This window comes from Dendrobates tinctorius, unplaced genomic scaffold, assembly GCF_039654945.1.
Source record: "Dendrobates tinctorius isolate UK_male_01 unplaced genomic scaffold, ASM3965494v1 ptg000011l, whole genome shotgun sequence".
Classification (NCBI taxonomy): Eukaryota; Metazoa; Chordata; class Amphibia; order Anura; family Dendrobatidae; genus Dendrobates; species Dendrobates tinctorius.
This window is the reverse complement of record NW_027361679.1, coordinates 111,066,334-111,084,496: the sequence shown is the minus strand read 5'-3', so window position 1 is coordinate 111,084,496 and position 18,163 is coordinate 111,066,334. Positions and strand designations below refer to the sequence as shown.

Below are 18,163 nucleotides of genomic sequence, written 5' to 3'. Positions count from 1 at the left end.
CAGAAGAACATTTGTGAGACGCCGAACAACTGAATAGATGCTGAAAGAGTGCCATCTGTCAAGCATGGTGGAGGTAATGTGATGGGCTGGGGTTGCTTTGTTGCTGGTAAAGTGGGAGATTTGTACAAATTAAAAGGGATTTTGAATAAGGAAGGCTATCACTCCATTTTGCAACGCCATGCCATACCCTGCGGACAGCGCTTGATTGGAGCCAATTTCATCCGACAACTGGACAATGACCCAAAGCACACCAAAGCAAGAGCTATTTAGGGAAGAAGCAGGCGGCTGGTATTATATCTGTAATGGAGTGGCCAGCGTAGTCACCAGATCTCAAACCCATTGAGCTCTTGTGAGAGCAGCTTGACTGTATGGTACACAAAAAATGCCCATCAAGCCAAACCATCTTGTGGGAGGGGCTTCTGGAATCATGGGGTGAAAATTCTCCAGATTACCTTAGAAAATTAACTGCTAGAATGTCAAAGGTCTGCAATGCTGTAATTGCTGCAAAGGTAACATTCTTTGACGAAAGCAAAGTTTGAAGGAGAAAATTATTTCAAATATCTTTTTTTCTAACCTTGTCAATGTCTGGACTAGATTTTAAATTCATTTGGCAACTCATTTGATTAATAAAAGTATGAGTTTTCATGAAAAACAAAAAATTATCTTGGTGACCCCAAACTTTTGAACGGTAGTGTATATATCAAAAAAATTATATATTTTTTCCCAAACTGTGTAAAAATCATGCAAAAGTAAGTTTCATATTTTTAAGGTTGAAACTAGACACAGGTCCATCAGGTTCACCCAATAACCTAACATGTTGATGCTAATTGCTCCAAATTGGGGGAAAAATTCCTTCTGGACTCCGATCCAGGGAATTAGTCCGAATGCCATATGTGATGTCCCATCACAGAATCTAGTGCCTGTAATGTTATACACTGCTCAAAAAAATTAAGGGAACGCTTGATCACAATATAACTCCAATTCAATCACACTTCTCTGAAACCAACCTGTCCAGTTATGAAGCAACACTGATTGTGAATCAACTTCTCCTACTGTTGTGCAAATGATACAGAATACAGGTAGAAATGATAGGCAATTAGCAAGACAACCCCTATAAAGGAGTGATTATGCAGGTGGTGACCACAGACCATTTCTCTGTTCTCATTCCTTTTGTCTGTTTTTTTTTTTTTTTCATTTTTGCATTGTCATTGCCCTCACCCCTAGAAGTACAGTAGCATGAGGTTGTGCCTACTGTACAACCCACAGAAGTTGCTCAGGTACTGTAGCTCGCCCACAATGGAACAGCAAGGCTAGCTGTGTATGTCATCTACAAAGGGGTTAACTGAGACCCTGGAAAACGTGATTCAAGTCTGTTTTTACAGTCCCCTGTCACGTGATCGCTGTTATTCACCGACTAACTGTGATTAAAATAAAGTCAGATTTTCAATTTATTGGGGGTCCCACGAGCACCCACTGTGCCTCCACCATCCCCGGGCCCTCCACGTCCCCTTCCTGAAAGAAAATGGTGAGCACATGTGCAGTGCACCCGACGAGATCTGCCTGCGAGTACCCAGCAACAATAGGAGGTTTTTCCTATTTGTTCTTTTTGATCACTGTGATAGACCCTATCGCAGTGATCAAAATAATACAAAAAAAGTGAATCAAGCCTCCATTTGTCACCCACTTAGATAAAAATAATAAAATACCATATATACTCGCGTATAAGAGGAGATTTTCAGCCCAGTTTTTTGGGCTGAAAGTCCCCCTCTCAGCTTATACTTGAGTCATATAGGCAGGTGGTAGGTGAGTAGGGGAGTCACATCATACTGACCCCCCCCCCCCCCTGGCGTGGTCTCTGAAGCCCCCTGCTTGTCCCACGGTCTCCCTTCCTTCCTACAGCGGTCACATGATACCGCTCATTAAAGTCATGAATATGTGCATATATATGACTTTAATGAGCGGTACCACGTGACCACTGAAGGAAGGAAGGGAGAACGGGGCTGCAGAGACGCGCCAGGGGAAAGTAAGTATATGCTATATTCACCTGTCCCGCTTCCAATGCTGCTCGCCGCTGTCTGCCCGCCGGGTCCCTCTGTCAGTGACGTTCAAACAGCAGAGGGGTGCGATGACGTAGTTAGTGCGCGCCCTCTGCCTAAACAGTCACTGACAGAGGAACCCGGCGGGCAGACAGCGTCGAGCAGCGTTGGAACCGGGACAAGTGAATATTTCAGGTGCCGGGTCCTGAGCCAGCGGTGACACCTGTCCCCCATAGCGCGCCGGTGTCTCCGCCTGCTCAGCACACCGGTACCTGTCCCCCAGGGACAAGAGGGGTATATTTTTTTTTTTTTTCTTTTTTTTACCCTAATACCTGCAGCAGTGGCAGCAGCAATATATGGGGGCATAATCTATGGGATATATTCAATGGAGCATCTTATGGGGGCAGCATATGGAGGCATATTCAGTGGAGCATCTTATGGGGGCATAATCTATGGAACATTTTATGGAGCAGCATATGAGGCATAATCTATGGAACGTCTTATGGGGCCATAACATTTATGGAGCAGCATATGGGGCATATTCTATGGAGCATCTTTTGGGGCCATTATTAAACTTTGTGCAGCATTATATGCAGAAACTGCTGCGGATCCGCAGGACCAAATCTGCTGCGAATCTGCAGTGTGTGCACACCCTAATGTTGTTTTTTTCTTTCTACATTGCTTTAGTTTTTGTGAAGCACCTGAAGGGTTAATAGCCTTCTTGAAAGTGGTTTTGAGCACCTTGAGAGGTGCAGTTTTTTGAATGGTGTCACTTTTGGGTATTTTTGTCATGTACACCCCTCCAAGTCACTTCAAATGTGATGTGGTCCCTAAAAAAAAAAAGTGGTTTTGTAAATTTTGTTGGGAAAATGAGAAATCGCTGGTCAACTTTTTACTCTTATAATTGGGGATGAGCGAATAACTTCAGCTAACTCCTTATCCAAATAGCTATAGCACTTCCTGAATAGCTGCATCGGGAACCTGGATACCTGTAGCCCTCCCGATAATCGGCTGCTCTGCGCTGCAGCTGCATGTGTCCCAGCTGTGTGACAGTCTCAACTAATTATAACTCCTTAACAAAAAAATATTTGTTTCTAAAATTTGTGCTGATGTAAAGTAGACATGTGGGAAATGTTATTTATTAACTATTTTGTGTGACATATCTCTGTGATTTAAGGGCACAAAAATTAACCCCTTCCTGACATCAGACGTACTATCCCGTCCATGGGACCCGGGCCCCTATGCCCATGGATGGGATAGTACGTCTACCGCGATCAGCGGCGCCCATGTGGTGAGCGCCGCTGATCGCTGCCGGGTGTCAGCTGATTATCACAGCTGACACCCGACACAATGTGTCAGGGTCACGGACCGCCCCCGACACGTTAACCCCTTGCACACCGCGATCAAACATGATCGTGGTGTACTGGGGGTTAAAGGGAAGCATCGGCAGGGAGGGGGCTCCCTCCGTGCTTCCCTGAGCCCCCCACGGCAGCGCAATGTGCAGCACTGCTGCGGGGGGGGGGGGCGCCTTTCCTGCAGGCCCCCGTATCCAAGATGGCGACGGGGACCTTTGGCGGCCAGCAGGAAGCTGGCCTCCTCAGTGCCTGCAAAGCGCAGGCATGAGGAAGCCTTCGGCACTGCCTGTGACTGATCGCTGATCTGTCACAGTGATCTGTGATGTGACAGATCAGTGATCTGTCACAGGACAGTGATGTCCCACCTGGGACTATTTAATAAAGTTAAAAAAAAAAATAAAAAAAGTGTTAAAATAATTTAAAAAAAAATCGCCAAATAAAATAGAAAAAAAAAAATATTCCCCCAAATCCATTTTTTGGAAATAAAAAAAAAAAAAACAATAAAAGTACACATATTAGGTATCGCCGCGTCTGTACCGACCCGCCCTTTAAAACTGTCCCATTAGTTAACCCCTTTAGCGAACCCCTTAAAAAATAAAAAACGAAGCAAAAAATGATTTATCATACCGCCAAACAAAAAGTGTAATAACGCGCGATCAAAAAGACGCATATAAATATCCATGGTACCACTGAAAACGTCATCTTGTCCCGCAAAAAACGAGCCGCCACACAGCATCATCAGCGAAAAAATAAAAAAGTTATAGGTCGCAGATTAAAGCGATGCAAAAATAATTATTTTTTATATAAAATAGTTTTCATTGCATAAAACCGACAAAACATAAAAAAATACCTAAATGAGGTATCGCTGTAACCATACTGACCCGAAGAATAAAACCGCTTTATCAATTTTACCGCACGCGGAACGGTGTAAACGCACTCCCCCAAAAGAAATTCATGGAACGCTGGTTTTTGTTCATTCTGCGTCCCAAAAATCGGAATAAAAAGCGATCAAAAAATGTTACGTGCCCGAAAATGGTACCAATAAAATCGTCAACTCGTCCCGCAAAAAATAAGACCTCACATGACTCGGTGGGTCAAAATATGGAAAAATTATAGCTCTCAATATGTTGTGATGCAAAAACTATTTTTACAATAAAAAAGCGTCTTTTAGCGTGCGACAGCTGCCAAACATAAAAACCGCCATAAATAGTAAATCAAACCCCCTGTTATCACCCCCTTAGTTAGGGAAAAATAATAAAATAAAAAAAATGTATTTATTTCCATTTTTCCGTTAGGGTTAGGGGTGTGTTGGGGTTCGGGTTGGAGTTAGAATTGGGGCTTTCCACTGTTTGGTCACATCAGGTGCTCTCCAAATGCAACATGGCGTCTGATCTCAATTCCAGCCAATTCTGAGTTGAAAAAGTCAAATGGTGCTCTTTCCCTTCCAAGCTCTGCCATGCGCCCAAACAGTGTTTAACCCCCACATGTAGGGTATCAGCCTACTCAGGACAAATTGCAAAACAATTTTTAGGGTCCAATTTCTCCTGTTACCCTTAGGAAAATAAAAAATTGGGGGCAAAAATATCATTTTTGTGGAAAAAAAATGATTTTTTTATTTTCACGTCCGAGCGTTATAAACTTCTGTGAAGCACTTGGGGGTTCAAAGTGCTCACCACACATCTAGATAAGTTCCGTGGGGGGTCTAGTGTCCAAAATGGGGTCACTTGTGGGGAGTTTCAATAGTTTAGGTACATCAGGGGCTCTCGAAACGCACATGACACCCGCAGAACATTCCCTCAAAGTCTGCATTCCAAAATGTCACTGCTTCCCTTCCGAGCCCCGACGTGTGTCCATACAGTAGTTTTCTCCCACATATGGGGCGTCAGCGTACTCAGGACAAATTGGACAACAACTTTTGGGGTCCAATTTCTCCTGTTACCCTTGGGAAAATAAAAAAAATTGGGGACTAAAGGGTTAATAAACTTCTTGAATGTGGTTTTGAGCACCTTAAGGGGTGCAGTTTTTAGAATGGTGTCACTTTTGCTTATTTTCTATCATATAGACCCCTCAAAGTGGCTTCAAATGTGATGTGGTCCTAAAAATAAAATGGTGTTGTAAAAATGAGAAATCGCTGGTCAACTTTTAACCCTTATAACTTCCTAACAAAAAAATTTTGGTTCCAAAATTGTGCTGATGTAAAGTAAACATGTGGGAAATGTTAGTTATCAAGTTTTTTGTGTGCCGTATCTCTGTGATTTAAGGGCATAAAAATTCAAAGTTGGAAAATTGCAAAATTTTCAAAATTTTTGCCAAATTTCTGTTTTTCTCACAAATAAACGCAAGTTATTTGAATGAAATTTTACCACTAACATGAAGCACAATATGTCACGAGAAAACAATGTCAGAATCACCGGATCCATGGAAGCGTTCCAGAGTTATGACCTCATAAAGGTACAGTGGTCAGAATTGTAAAAATTGGCCCGGTCATGAACGTGCAAACCACCCTTGGGGGTGAAGGGGTTAAAGGTCATATCGAAGAAATGTTACCACTATCCTGAAGTACAATATGTCATGAAAAGCATTTTCTGAATCACCGAGATCCATTGAAGCGTTCCAGAGTTCTTTCCACATAAAGTGACACTGGTCAGAATTGTAAAAATTGACTCAATCACTAAGGGGTTAAGGACCAGTCACACATTACAAGAGAGTAGAGTGAAAAGTGTTGGTACTCTGTAAGCCATGTCTTCTAACATGACAGATTATATTTGATGCTTTGAGATTCCCTCCCTTCCCAAAAATAAGTGCGCTGCGTGTGGGTTTTTTTGGGGGGGGTTATCTTTATAGTATGCAGAAAAAGCGTTACGTGGAGCATGAAGTAGTTCATGTTCAAAATGTTGGCAGATTTTCTTCACATATGTATATATACTGTGTGTGTGTGTGTGTGTGTGTGTGTGTGTGTGTGTGTATAATATACATACACATATATATACAGTACAGGCCAAAAGTTTGGACACACCTTCTCATTCACAGAGTTTTCTTTATTTTCATGACTGAAAATTGTAGATTCACTCTGAAGGCATCAAAACTATGAATTAACACTTTTGTTAATTATATAATTCCACATAAGTGTGAAACCACTGAAAATATGTCTTATATTCTAGGTTCCTCAAAGTAGCCACCTTTTGCTTTGATTACTGCTTTGCACACTCTTGGCATTCTCTTGATGAGCTTCAAGAGGTAGTCACCGGAAATGGTCTTCCAACAGTCTTGAAGGAGTTCCCAGAGATGTTTAGCACTTGTTGGCCCTTTTGCCTTTACTCTGCGATCCAGCTCACCCCAAACCATCTTGATTGGGTTCAGGTCTGGTGACTGTGGAGGCCAGGTCATCTGGCGTGGCACCCCATCACTCTCTTTCTTGGTCAAATAGCCCTTAGACAGCCTGGAGGTGTGTTTGGGGTCATTGTCCTGTTGAAAAATAAATTATGGTCCAACTAAACGCAAACCGAATGGAATAGCATGCCGCTGCAAGATGCTGTGGTAGCCATGCTGGTTCAGTATGCCTTCAATTTTGAATAAATCCCCAACAGTATCACCAGCAAAGCACCCCCACACAATCACACTTCCTCCTCCATGCTTCACGGTGGGAACCAGGCATGTAGACTCCGTCCGATCACCTTTTCTGCGTCGCACAAAGACACAGTGGTTGGAACCAAAGATCTCAAATTTGGACTCATCAGACCAAAGCACAGATTTCCACTGGTCTAATGTCTATTCCTTGTGTCTTTAGCCCAAACAAGTCTCTTCTGCTTGTTGCCTGTCCTTAGCAGTGGTTTCGTAGCAGCTATTTTACCATGAAGGCCTGCTGCACAAAGTCTCCTCTTAACAGTTGTTGTAGAGATGTGTCTGCTGCTAGAACTCTGTGTGGCATTGACCTGGCCTCTAATCTGAGCTGCTGTTAACCTGCGATTTCTGAGGCTGGTGACTCGGATGAACTTATCCTCCGCAGCAGAGGTGAATCTTGGTCTTCCTTTCCTGGGGTGGTCCTCATGTGAGCCTGTTTCTTTGTAGCGCTTGATGGTTTTTGCCACTGCACTTGGGGACACTTTCAAAGTTTTCCCAGTTTTTTGGACTGACTGACCTTCATTTATTAAAGTAATGATGGCCACTCGTTTTTCTTTACTTAGCTGCTTTTTTCTTGCCATAATACAAATTCTAACAATCTATTCAGTAGGACTATCAGCTGTGTATCCACCAGACTTCTGCACAACACAATTGATGGTCCCAACCCCATTTATAAGGCAAGAAATCCCACTTATTAAACCTGATAGGGCACACCTGTGAAGTGAAAACCATTTCCGGTGACTACCTCTTGAAGCTCATCAAGAGAATGCCAAGAGTGTGCAAAGCAGAAATCAAAGCAAAAGGTGGCTACTTTGAAGAACCTAGAATATAAGACATACAGTATATTCAGTTGTTTCACACTTTTTTGTTAATTATATAATTCCACATGTGTTAATTCATAGTTTTGATGCCTTCAGAGTGAAACTACAATTTTCATAGTCATGAAAATAAAGAAAACGCTTTGAGAGGGTGTGTCCTAACTTTTGGTCTGTATTGTATGTGAAATATATGTGTGTGTATGTATATATATATATATATATATATATATATATATATATATATATATATATATATATATATATATATATATGTATGTGTATGTATTTTTTTTTTTTTTATGAAAATATATTGGGACATTGAAAAAAAAAAACTGATCATTTTGCAACATGTACTGCTGAGTTGTTGTTTTTGTTTTGGTTTTTTTTCTGCAGCCAAAATGTGCTCTTTTGGTAGCAAAAAACGCCACATTCAAAATGTCTGTTCAGCTTTTTCATATAGTTTTTGTCTTGCTTTTTTTTTTTTTTTTTGCAGGTTTTTTTGTGAGTAGATTACATGTGTTATTTACAGTACATGTCTAATAGTTATATTCACCAAAAATACTTTGATAATGCTGCGAATAGAAACCCTGAAACGATGAAAGCATTGACATGCTGTAGATTTAAAAATTGCTGCAGCTCTCAAGTTCAGTCAGGAAAACAAAACCAAGCAAGTGCATGAGATTTCTGAAAAATAAATCCACTTATTTGTATAACAGTGCAAAAATGCTGCATGTGGACATAGCCTTATTCTTCATCCTTGTGATCTAGGTTTGTGTTTTGTAGAGCAGTGCCATCTAGTGGTAGCGGCAAACATTGCCCATATCTTTCTACGGCACCATAAGACTGTGTGATCTGTCATCTTGCCTGTACTTAGAATGACTAAAGCCCCGTTACACTAAACGATGTCCCAGCGATCCCACCAACGATCCGACATGATGAGATCGCTGGGACATCGTTAGGCTGATCGCTGGTGAGCTGTCACATAGACAGCCCCAGCGATCAGGACCAGCGACGCTGGTTTCTAATGTAAACGTCCGGTATCCAGGAGCCTCGCGACTCCTGGATACCTGCTGTTTACCTTGGAAACCAGTGTCGCTGATCGCTGGTCTCTCGCTGCCACACGCAGCGATGCGTGCTGGGCAGCGGGAGACCAGCGATCGAAAAACGGCCCAGGCTGCTCAAGCACGATCAGCGATAACTGGCAGGGGGGGCCGGTCGCTGATCCCGTCACACACAGCGATCTCGCTGGCGAGATCATTGATGTGTCACAAAATCGGTGAGATCGCTAGCGAGATCGCTGAGTGTGACGGGACCCTTACTTGATTGTTGCACTGGTGTATAGAGACTGTAATGAGATAAGATCGTGGCATAATTATTAGAAACACAAAAGTAATTGACTGCTGCTCTATTTTCTGCCCTCAGAAACGACCTCAGCAAAATCCAGAGTTCATTGACCCTTTAGCCAACAAGAAGCCACGTATTTCCCACTTCACGCACAGATCACAGCCCACCTTTAATGGGAAGCTAAGTTCTTCCAATGGAAAAGATTCACCAGCTCCCCCAACGTTGGATGCAGTCAGTTCAAGTTCCCACCTTCCACCACCCCATGAACCTCTTTCAGATTCCAGCTCTGATACGCAACCCAAAGACTGTGAGGGAGAAGAAGCCTCTGAGAGGCTGGGCCTTCCTCTAAAGACAGATGGTCTCAATGAGGCCAAACAGAACTGCAACCCAACACGTTCAAAGCCCAAAAAGAAGTCCCGAAAGCACAAGGAGCGAGATCGAACCAAGGAGAAGGGAGCAGAAGGAAAACAAAACTGCAGCTTGAGCAAAAGCTCAGGCGTAAACAGTGGCTCTTCTCCAATAGTGCTTGGTGAGTATGGCCGACGACACGTGGATCAACATGTGTAATCAATCTAGGCTACAAATGGTCCTCTAATCTGGAGTGTGAGCTAGTCATCTACTTCAGATGTTGGCCACAATCTTTGCTTTTCATCTTCAGAAGTCTTTGTGCATACTAAGGGGGCTAATCTCAAGTGAAAACCAGGGAGTTAAATGCCAATTGAATGATACTGGATCCACAGTGTTAAGATAAATGCAAGAAAAAGGAATGGGATATAAACATCATACTGCATGCATGTTATGTAACAGGTATAAAATCTTCTTATGGTGGGATTTAATTTTGATTGGACCAGTGATCCTGTGGCAATTGGCAGGCTGTAAGGAAAAGCTGTACTCAAGACACAGCTGTAAGGCTATGTTCACATGTTGCATTTTTGCTGCATTTTTTTTTTTCCTCCTGGCACAACCTGCTCTCTTGGCAGTAAAGAAAGCTGCTTTAAAAAGGAGGTTTTACTGCGTTTTTGTTGTCTTTTGTACATGCTGATAGTTTAGTGGCCCCCAAAAAAATCAGGATGCAATTTCCTTAAGGTTTTTGCATCAAAAATGCAGCAAAACCTGCGTTTTTGCAACAAAAAAAGCTGCACATACGCTGGAAAAAAAACCTGAGTGACATGTTGCAATTTGCAAAAACGCAACAGTTTTTCAAATCGGGGGAAAAAAATAATGCACGCGTGAGATTTGAGATCTCATAGGCTTTTGCTGGTACTGTAAAACGCAGCTTAAAATTTGCATACAAAAGGCAAAAAAAAAAACTGCTGCAAAAACGCCACGTGGGAACATAGCCTAGGAGCGCTCACTAATTGAGCAGACAGCCATTCTCCAAACCTGTCTACCTAGGCTCCCTCGGATATTTTGCAATAAAGGGGAATGGAATAAGCAGGGAATCTTAAACCATGCTTCACTCAAGAGGATTTGGAAAGGGATACAGTACTTAATTTTACTAATTTTCAACAATAGTACAGAGTATACAGTAAATGTTTGAGCACCTCTGGTCAAAATTACTGCTATTGTGAACAGTTAAGCAAGTTGTAGATTATATAATCTGTAAAAGGCCTAACATTTAAAAATGACATTTCCTTTGTATTTTAGGCAAAAAAAGTCATCTTTTTATTTTTTAAAAAGTACCTAGTAGCACCACCTTTTAAAAGTGTCACAGCTTGGAAATGCTTAATGTAGCCAGACAAGAGTCTTTCAATTCTTGTTTTGAGGGATTTTCATCCATTCTTCCTTGGAAAATTCTTCCAGTTCTGTCAGATTCCTTGGTCGTCTTGCCTGCACTGCTATTTTGAGGCCTAGACACAGATTTTCAGTGATGAGCAGATCAGGAGACTGTGAGGGACATTGTAAAACTTTCAGCTTGTGCCTTTTGAGTTAGTCTGTTGTGGATTTTGATGTGTTTAAATTATCCATTTGTAGAAGAAATCCTCTTTTCAACTAAAATTAAACTTTTTTACAGATGGTGTTATGTTTGCATCAAGAATTGAAATTTAATTGAATCCATTCTTTCTTGTACATGTAAAATGTTCCCTGTACCATTGGCTGCAACACAACCCCAAAGCATGATTGATCCCACCCCATGCTCAATGGTTGGTGAGATGTTCTTTTCCTGAAATTCTGTGCCCTTTTTTTCTCTACACATACCTTTTGATCATTGTGGCAAAAGAGTTCCTTAACTTCATTAGTCCACAGAACTTGTTTCCAAAATGCATCAGGCTTGTTTAGATTTTATTTGCATACTTCTGACACAGAATTTTATGGTGAGGACACAGGAGAGGTTTTCTTCAGATCACTCTTCCATGAAGGCCATATTTGTGCAGATGTCTCTGACCAGTGGAACAATGTACTACAACTCCAGAGTCTGTTAAACATTTCTGAAGGTCTTTTGCAGTCAAAAGGGGCGGGGGGGGTACAGATTTGTCTCTCTAGCAATGCTACGAGCTGCGTTCATTGAAATTGAATTCCTCATTGAACTGAGGAAAAGGCAACTTGAAAACACTTTGCTATCTTCTTATAGCCTTCTCCTGCTTTGTGGACCTCCACCATTTTCATTTTCAAAGTGCTAGGCTGCTCCTTAGGAGAACCCATGGCTGCTGTTTTTTGTGACAAGGTTAGAGGAGGCTGGGTTTTTATAAAGCTGGGAATTTTCCATCACTTGGACTAACGTTGATGGTCAACAAACCATAACCCTAACAGGCTAATTAAGGTCGAAAAATTTTGGTCATCGTTATGAGAACAGAAATCTCCGTGGGTGCCCAAACTTTTACATCTGCCCATTTGCCTTTTTTTTTTTTTTTTTTTTTAAATTTAAACCCTTCACCCCCAAGGGTGGTTTGCACGTTCATGACCGAGCCAATTTTTACAATTCTGACCACTGTACCTTTATGAGGTCATAACTCTGGAACGCTTCCATGGATCCCGGTGATTCTGACATTGTTTTCTCGTGACATATTGTACTTCATGTTAGTGGTAAAATTTCATTCAAATAACTTGCGTTTATTTGTGAGAAAAACGGAAATTTGGCGAAAATTTTGAAAATTTCGCAATTTTCCAACTTTGAATTTTTATGCCCTTAAATCACAGAGATACGGCACACAAAAAACCTGATAACTAACATTTCCCACATGTTTACTTTACATCAGCACAATTTTGGAACCAAAATTTTTTTTTGTTAGGAAGTTATAAGGGTTAAAAGTTGACCAGCGATTTCTCATTTTTACAACACCATTTGATTTTTAGGACCACATCACATTTGAAGCCACTTTGAGGGGTCTATATGATAGAAAATACCCAAAAGTGACACCATTCTAAAAACTGCACCCCTTAAAGTGCTCAAAACCACATTCAAGAAGTTTATTAACCCTTTAGGTGCGTCACAGGAATTTTTTTGAATATTTAAAAAAAAAATGAACATCTAACTTTTTTTCATAAAAAAAATACTTCAGGTTCAATTTTTTTTATTTTACCAAGGGTAACAGGAGAAATTGGACTGCAAAAGTTATTGTGCAATTTGTCCTGAGTACGCAGATACCTGAAATGTGGGGGGGAACCACTGTTTCGGTGCATGGCAGAGCTCAGAATGGAAGGAGCGCCGTTTGACTTTTTCAATGCAAAATTGGCTGGAATTCAGATTGGACGCCATGTCACGTTTGGAGAGTCCCTGATGTACCTAAACAGTGGAAACCCCCTACAAGTGACCCCATTTTGTAAACTAGACCCCCCAAGGAACTTATCTAGATGTGTGGTGAGCACTTTGAACCCCCCAGTGCTTCACAGAAGTTTATAACGCCCGGGCGTGAAAATAAAAAATTCGTATTTTTTCCACAAACATGATCTTTTAGTCACCATTTTTTTATTTTCCCAAGGGTACCAGGAGAAATTGGACCCCAAAAGTTGTTGTCCAATTTGTCCTGAGTATGCTGATACCCCATATGTGGCAGAAAACTACTGTATGGGCACACGTCGGGGCTCGGAAGGGAAGTAGTGACGTTTTGGAATGCAGACTTTGATGGAATGGTCTGCGGGTGTCATGTTGCCTTTGGAGAGCCCCTAATGTACCTAAACAGTGGAAACCCCCCACAAATGACCCCATTTTGAAAACTAGACCCACTAAGGAACTTATCTAGATGTGAGGTGAGCACTTTGAACCCCCAAGGGCTTCACAGAAGTTTATAATGCCAGGGCATGAAAATAAAAAAATCATATTTTTTCCAGAAACCTGATCAATTAGTCCCCAATTTTTTCATTTTCCCAAGGGTAACAGGAGAAATTGGACCCGCAAAAGTTGTTGTCCAATTTGGCCTGAGTACGCTGACACCCCATATGTGGGAGAAAACTACTGTATGGACACACGTCGGGGCTCGGAAGGGAAGCAGTGACGTTTTGGAATGCAGACTTTGATGGAATGGTCTGTGGGTGTCATGTGCGTTTGGAGAGCCCCTGATGTACCTAAACTATTGAAACTCCCCACAAGTGACCCCATTTTGGACACTAGACCCCCCACGGAACTTATCTAGATGTGTGATGAGCACTTTGAACCCCCAAGTGCTTCACAGAAGTTTATAACACTCGGACATGAAAATAAAAAAATCATTTTTTTCCACAAAAATGATATTTTTGCCCCCAATTTTTTATTTTCCTAAGGGTAACAGGAGAAATTGGACCCCAAAAATTGTTTTGCAATTTGTCCTGAGTAGGCTGATACCCTACATGTGGGGGTAAAACACTGTTTGGGCGCATGGCAGAGCTTGGAAGGGAAGGAGCACCATTTGACTTTTTCAACTCAGAATTGGCTGGAATTGACATCAGACGCCATGTTGCATTTGGAGAGCCCCTGATGTGCCCAAACAGTGGAAACCCCCAAATTATAACTCCAACCCTAACCCCAACACACCCCTAACCCTAACACACCCCTAACCCTAATCTGAACCCTAGCCCTAACCCTAATGGGAAAATGGAGATAAATACTTTTTTTTTAATTTTATTATTTTTCCCTAACTAAGGGGGTGATAACGGGGGGTTTGATTTACTATTTATGGCGGTTTTTATGTTTGGCAGCTGTCGCACGCTAAAAGACGCTTTTTATTGTAAAAATAGTTTTTGCATCACCACATATTGAGAGCTATAATTTTTCCATATTTTGACCCACCGAGTCATGTGAGGTCTTATTTTTTGCGGGACGAGTTGACGTTTTTATTGGTACCATTTTCGGGCCCGTGACATTTTTTGATCGCTTTTTATTCCTATTTTTGAGACGCAGAATGAACAAAAACCAGCGTTTCATGAATTTCTTTTGGGGGGGTGCGTTTACACCGTTCCGCGTGCTGTAAAATTGATAAAGCGGTTTTATTCTTCGGGTCAGTACGGTTACAGCGATACCTCATTTAGGTCGTTTTTTATGTTTTTGTCGGTTTTATGCAATGAAAACTATTTTATATAAAAAATAATTATTTTTGCATCGCTTTATTCTGCGAGCTATAACTTTTTTATTTTTTCGCTGATGATGCTGTGTGGCGGCTCGTTTTTTGCGGGACAAGATGATGTTTTCAGCGGTACCATGGATATTTATATGCGTCTTTTTGATCGCGCGTTATTACACTTTTTGTTTGGCGGTATGATAATAAATCATTATTTTTTGCTTCGTTTTTTATTTTTAAGGGGTTCGCTAAAGGGGTTAACTAATGGGACAGTTTTATAGGGCGGGTCATTACGGACGCGGCGATACCCAATATGTGTACTTTTATTGTTTTGTTTTTTTTTATTATTTCCAAAAAATGGATTTATTGGGGGAATATTTTTTTTTTTTTTTCTAATTTATTTGGCGATTTTTTTTTTTTTTTTTTTTTTTTTTTTTTTTTTTTTTATTATTTTAACACTTTTTATTTTTTTTTTTTTACTTTGTTAAATAGTCCCAGGTGGGACATCACTGTCCTGTGACAGATCGCTGATCTGTCACATTACAGATCACTGTGACAGATCAGCGATCTGACACAGGCACTGCAGAAGGCTTCCTCATGCCTGCGCTTTGCAGGCACTGAGGAAGCCAGCTTCCTCAGGCCCCCGAAGGCCCCCGTCGCCATCTTGGATTCGGGGGCCTGGAGGAAAGGAGCCCCCCGCAGCAGCGCTGCACATTGCGCTGCCGTGGGGGCTCAGGGAAGCACGGAGGGAGCCCCCTCCCTGCCGATGCTTCCCTTTAACCCCCGGTACACCGCGATCATGTTTGATCGCGGTGTGCAAGGGGTTAAAGTGTCGGGGGCGGTCCGTGACCGCCCCTGACACATTGTGCCGGGTGTCAGCTGTGATAATCAGCAGACACCCGGCAGCGATCAGCGGCGCTCACCACGTGGGCGCCGCTGATCGCGCTAGACGTACTATCCCGTCCATGGGCATAGGGGCCCAGGTCCCATGGACGGGATAGTACGCCGGATGGCAGAAAGGGGTTAAAAATGATTGTGTGTGTGTATTCAAAAAAATAAAGGGGACAGTAAAATCAGGGCTGTGGAGTCGGAGTTAGTTTTGGTTGGAGTCGGTAGAAATGTACCGACTCCAGCTTTAAAAAAAAAATGTATTCATATTTCATAATTGAACTTTCATATGAATTTTATGAATGTTACTCAAATATATATGTTCTATCAAACTATGAACAACAGTGATAAGCAGTTCTACTGGAGAGACATTTCTTACTTCTTGTGTGTCACTGTTCTCCACTGCCCTTATCTAATCTTATACTTGGTTAACCTCATGCTGCCCCAACCCCCCTAATTACAATGTATGAAACTGAAAGTGAAAATGTGTTGCAAATTCTTAGTAGTAAAGCTCCTCCTCTAGACTAGATCATACTACGTGTGCGTCTTCCAAGAATCTCACAGCTGCCTGCTACTCAGAAGAGGAAGACTGTAAGAAGTATTATCCTTTCAACAAACTTTGCATCAGTTAACTGTGAGTACATGAGGAATAATAACAGTATTACTGACCACTATATCAGTTGTACGACCTGGCAATAATTTTGTACAATTGTTTTTAGGAAAAACAATTGTCATTTGGATTGTGAATGCAGAATTAAAAACCTGAGTGTCAAAGAAGCATCACATTAAATCAGCTGTATTTGAACATTTCACCATCACTCAAGATAGAAAACATTATGTCTGTCAGTGTATGACAAATGATCCAGACGAAAACAAATGATGTGAAGCCAAGATGAGTTCATATTCAGGCAAAGATAAAAATGCTCCTACCAGAGCTTCTAATCTAAAGAGACATTTACAGCGCTTTCATCCAGAAGTACTGAAAGCACTGGATGAGAAAGACTGCATCCAAACCAATTAACCAGTGCCCAGCTCTTCCAGCCAAACAAAGGAGCAGAGAACTTTGCAGCCATCAGTTGCAAGATATTTTGTCAGTGACAAAGTTACTGTGACAATGACAGTAGATACATTTAAAAAACAGATCATAGAGCTTGTTGTAAAGGATAGTGTGCCTATTTCATTATTTTCACGACCAGCTTTTATGTGTCTGAATGGGGAAATGGCCCGCAAGCTTGGAGAGAGAGAGTATTAGAAAATTAGTAATCGAAGAAGCTTTTAAACAAAAGGAAGAACTTAAAAAAACTCTCAAGGGACGCTTTCTATTTCTTAAAATGGATGCCTGCACACGTCACAGAGTGAACTATTTTGCCATCAATGTCCGATTTGTTTGTGACAAAAATGAAATAGTTACCAAGACATTGGCAGTAAAAGACACCAAAGCTCATCACACCAGTGAGTTTCTCCAGGTCTTGGTGCAAAAGGTTCTGCAAGACTATGAACTTAAAAAAGAGCAAGTTCTTTCTGTCGTAACTGACAATGCTTCAAATATGATAAGTACTATTAAGCTAATGAATGAGAGTAATGATGGTGACCAGCAGCTAGAAGAACATTCTGGGTCCACAGACACAGAAATGTTTGAAATAAAGGAACACAGTATTGTAACTGAGGAGCAAACTGAAGTTGCTTCAGATGAACAGCAACATGATAGTTTAGATGATCTTGGTGAAACTGTGTCAATATGTTCTTTCATTCATCACATGCGCTGTGTTGTGCATACGCTACAGCTGGCTATAAGAGAGAGTCTGCAAGAAGGACATGCTGCTGCACTGATTGGCAAGGTGAGAAAATTGGCTACTGTTGCCAGAACCCCTAAAGTTGACTCAATTTTGAAGAGACGTGCTGGAAAAGGGGCAATTATTGATCAAGCCACACGATGGGGCAGTACTTAATGATTCAGCGCTTGGTTGAACTGAAAACCTTTCTTGTAGACATGGCTAACCCTCAACTGACGCTAAATGAAAGTCAGTGGAATCAGGTGACTGAGCTGGAAAAATTGCTAGAGCACCCATTTACAGTGACTAAAAAATTACAAGCAGAGGACTTATCTCCAGGTATTTTCTTAAAGGAGTGGAAGAACCTGATATTTCGCCTGTCCCAAAGAGGAGGGTTAATTGCAAGTGGCATTGCTACATCAATGAAACGGAGAGAGGAGCTACTATTACAAAATAACATTCTTTTGGCAGCTGTTTATGTAGACCCAATGCATCGGATTCTTCTAGATGATCAACAGCTAAGTAAAGTAAAAGAAGCTCTGTTTGAAATAGCAGTAAGGATGAAAGGGTTGCAGAACAGTCAGGAGGAACAAGAAGAATTTGGTCGTCCTGCCACATCTTCACCCTCATCATCAACTGATGAAGAATTTAATTTCGAAAAATATTTGGATCACAAGGACCGTGCAAAGCTTTCCCGCATAGAAGAAGAGTCATCCCCATCAAGGAACACAGCCAGTACATTTCAGCAGAATTTTTCATGTGCACTAAAAGAAATTGAGAAATTTGACCGTTCATCAAAAATAACAGTGCAACAAGCGATTCCTCTGTATCCTGACATTGTCAGAGATGTTGCCCGAG

At 41.5% G+C, this 18,163-nt stretch overlaps 1 protein-coding gene across 1 annotated transcript in view; it reads left to right on the top strand.

The window, feature by feature from the left end:
* Positions 1 to 18,163, top strand: part of ELL (elongation factor for RNA polymerase II) — a 131,811-nt gene that overhangs the window by 100,288 nt on the left and 13,360 nt on the right. The window contains exon 8 of the mRNA XM_073546153.1: positions 9,253 to 9,703. Within this exon, the coding sequence (XP_073402254.1) occupies positions 9,253 to 9,703 (451 nt within the window). The remainder of the gene's footprint in view (positions 1 to 9,252; positions 9,704 to 18,163) is intronic.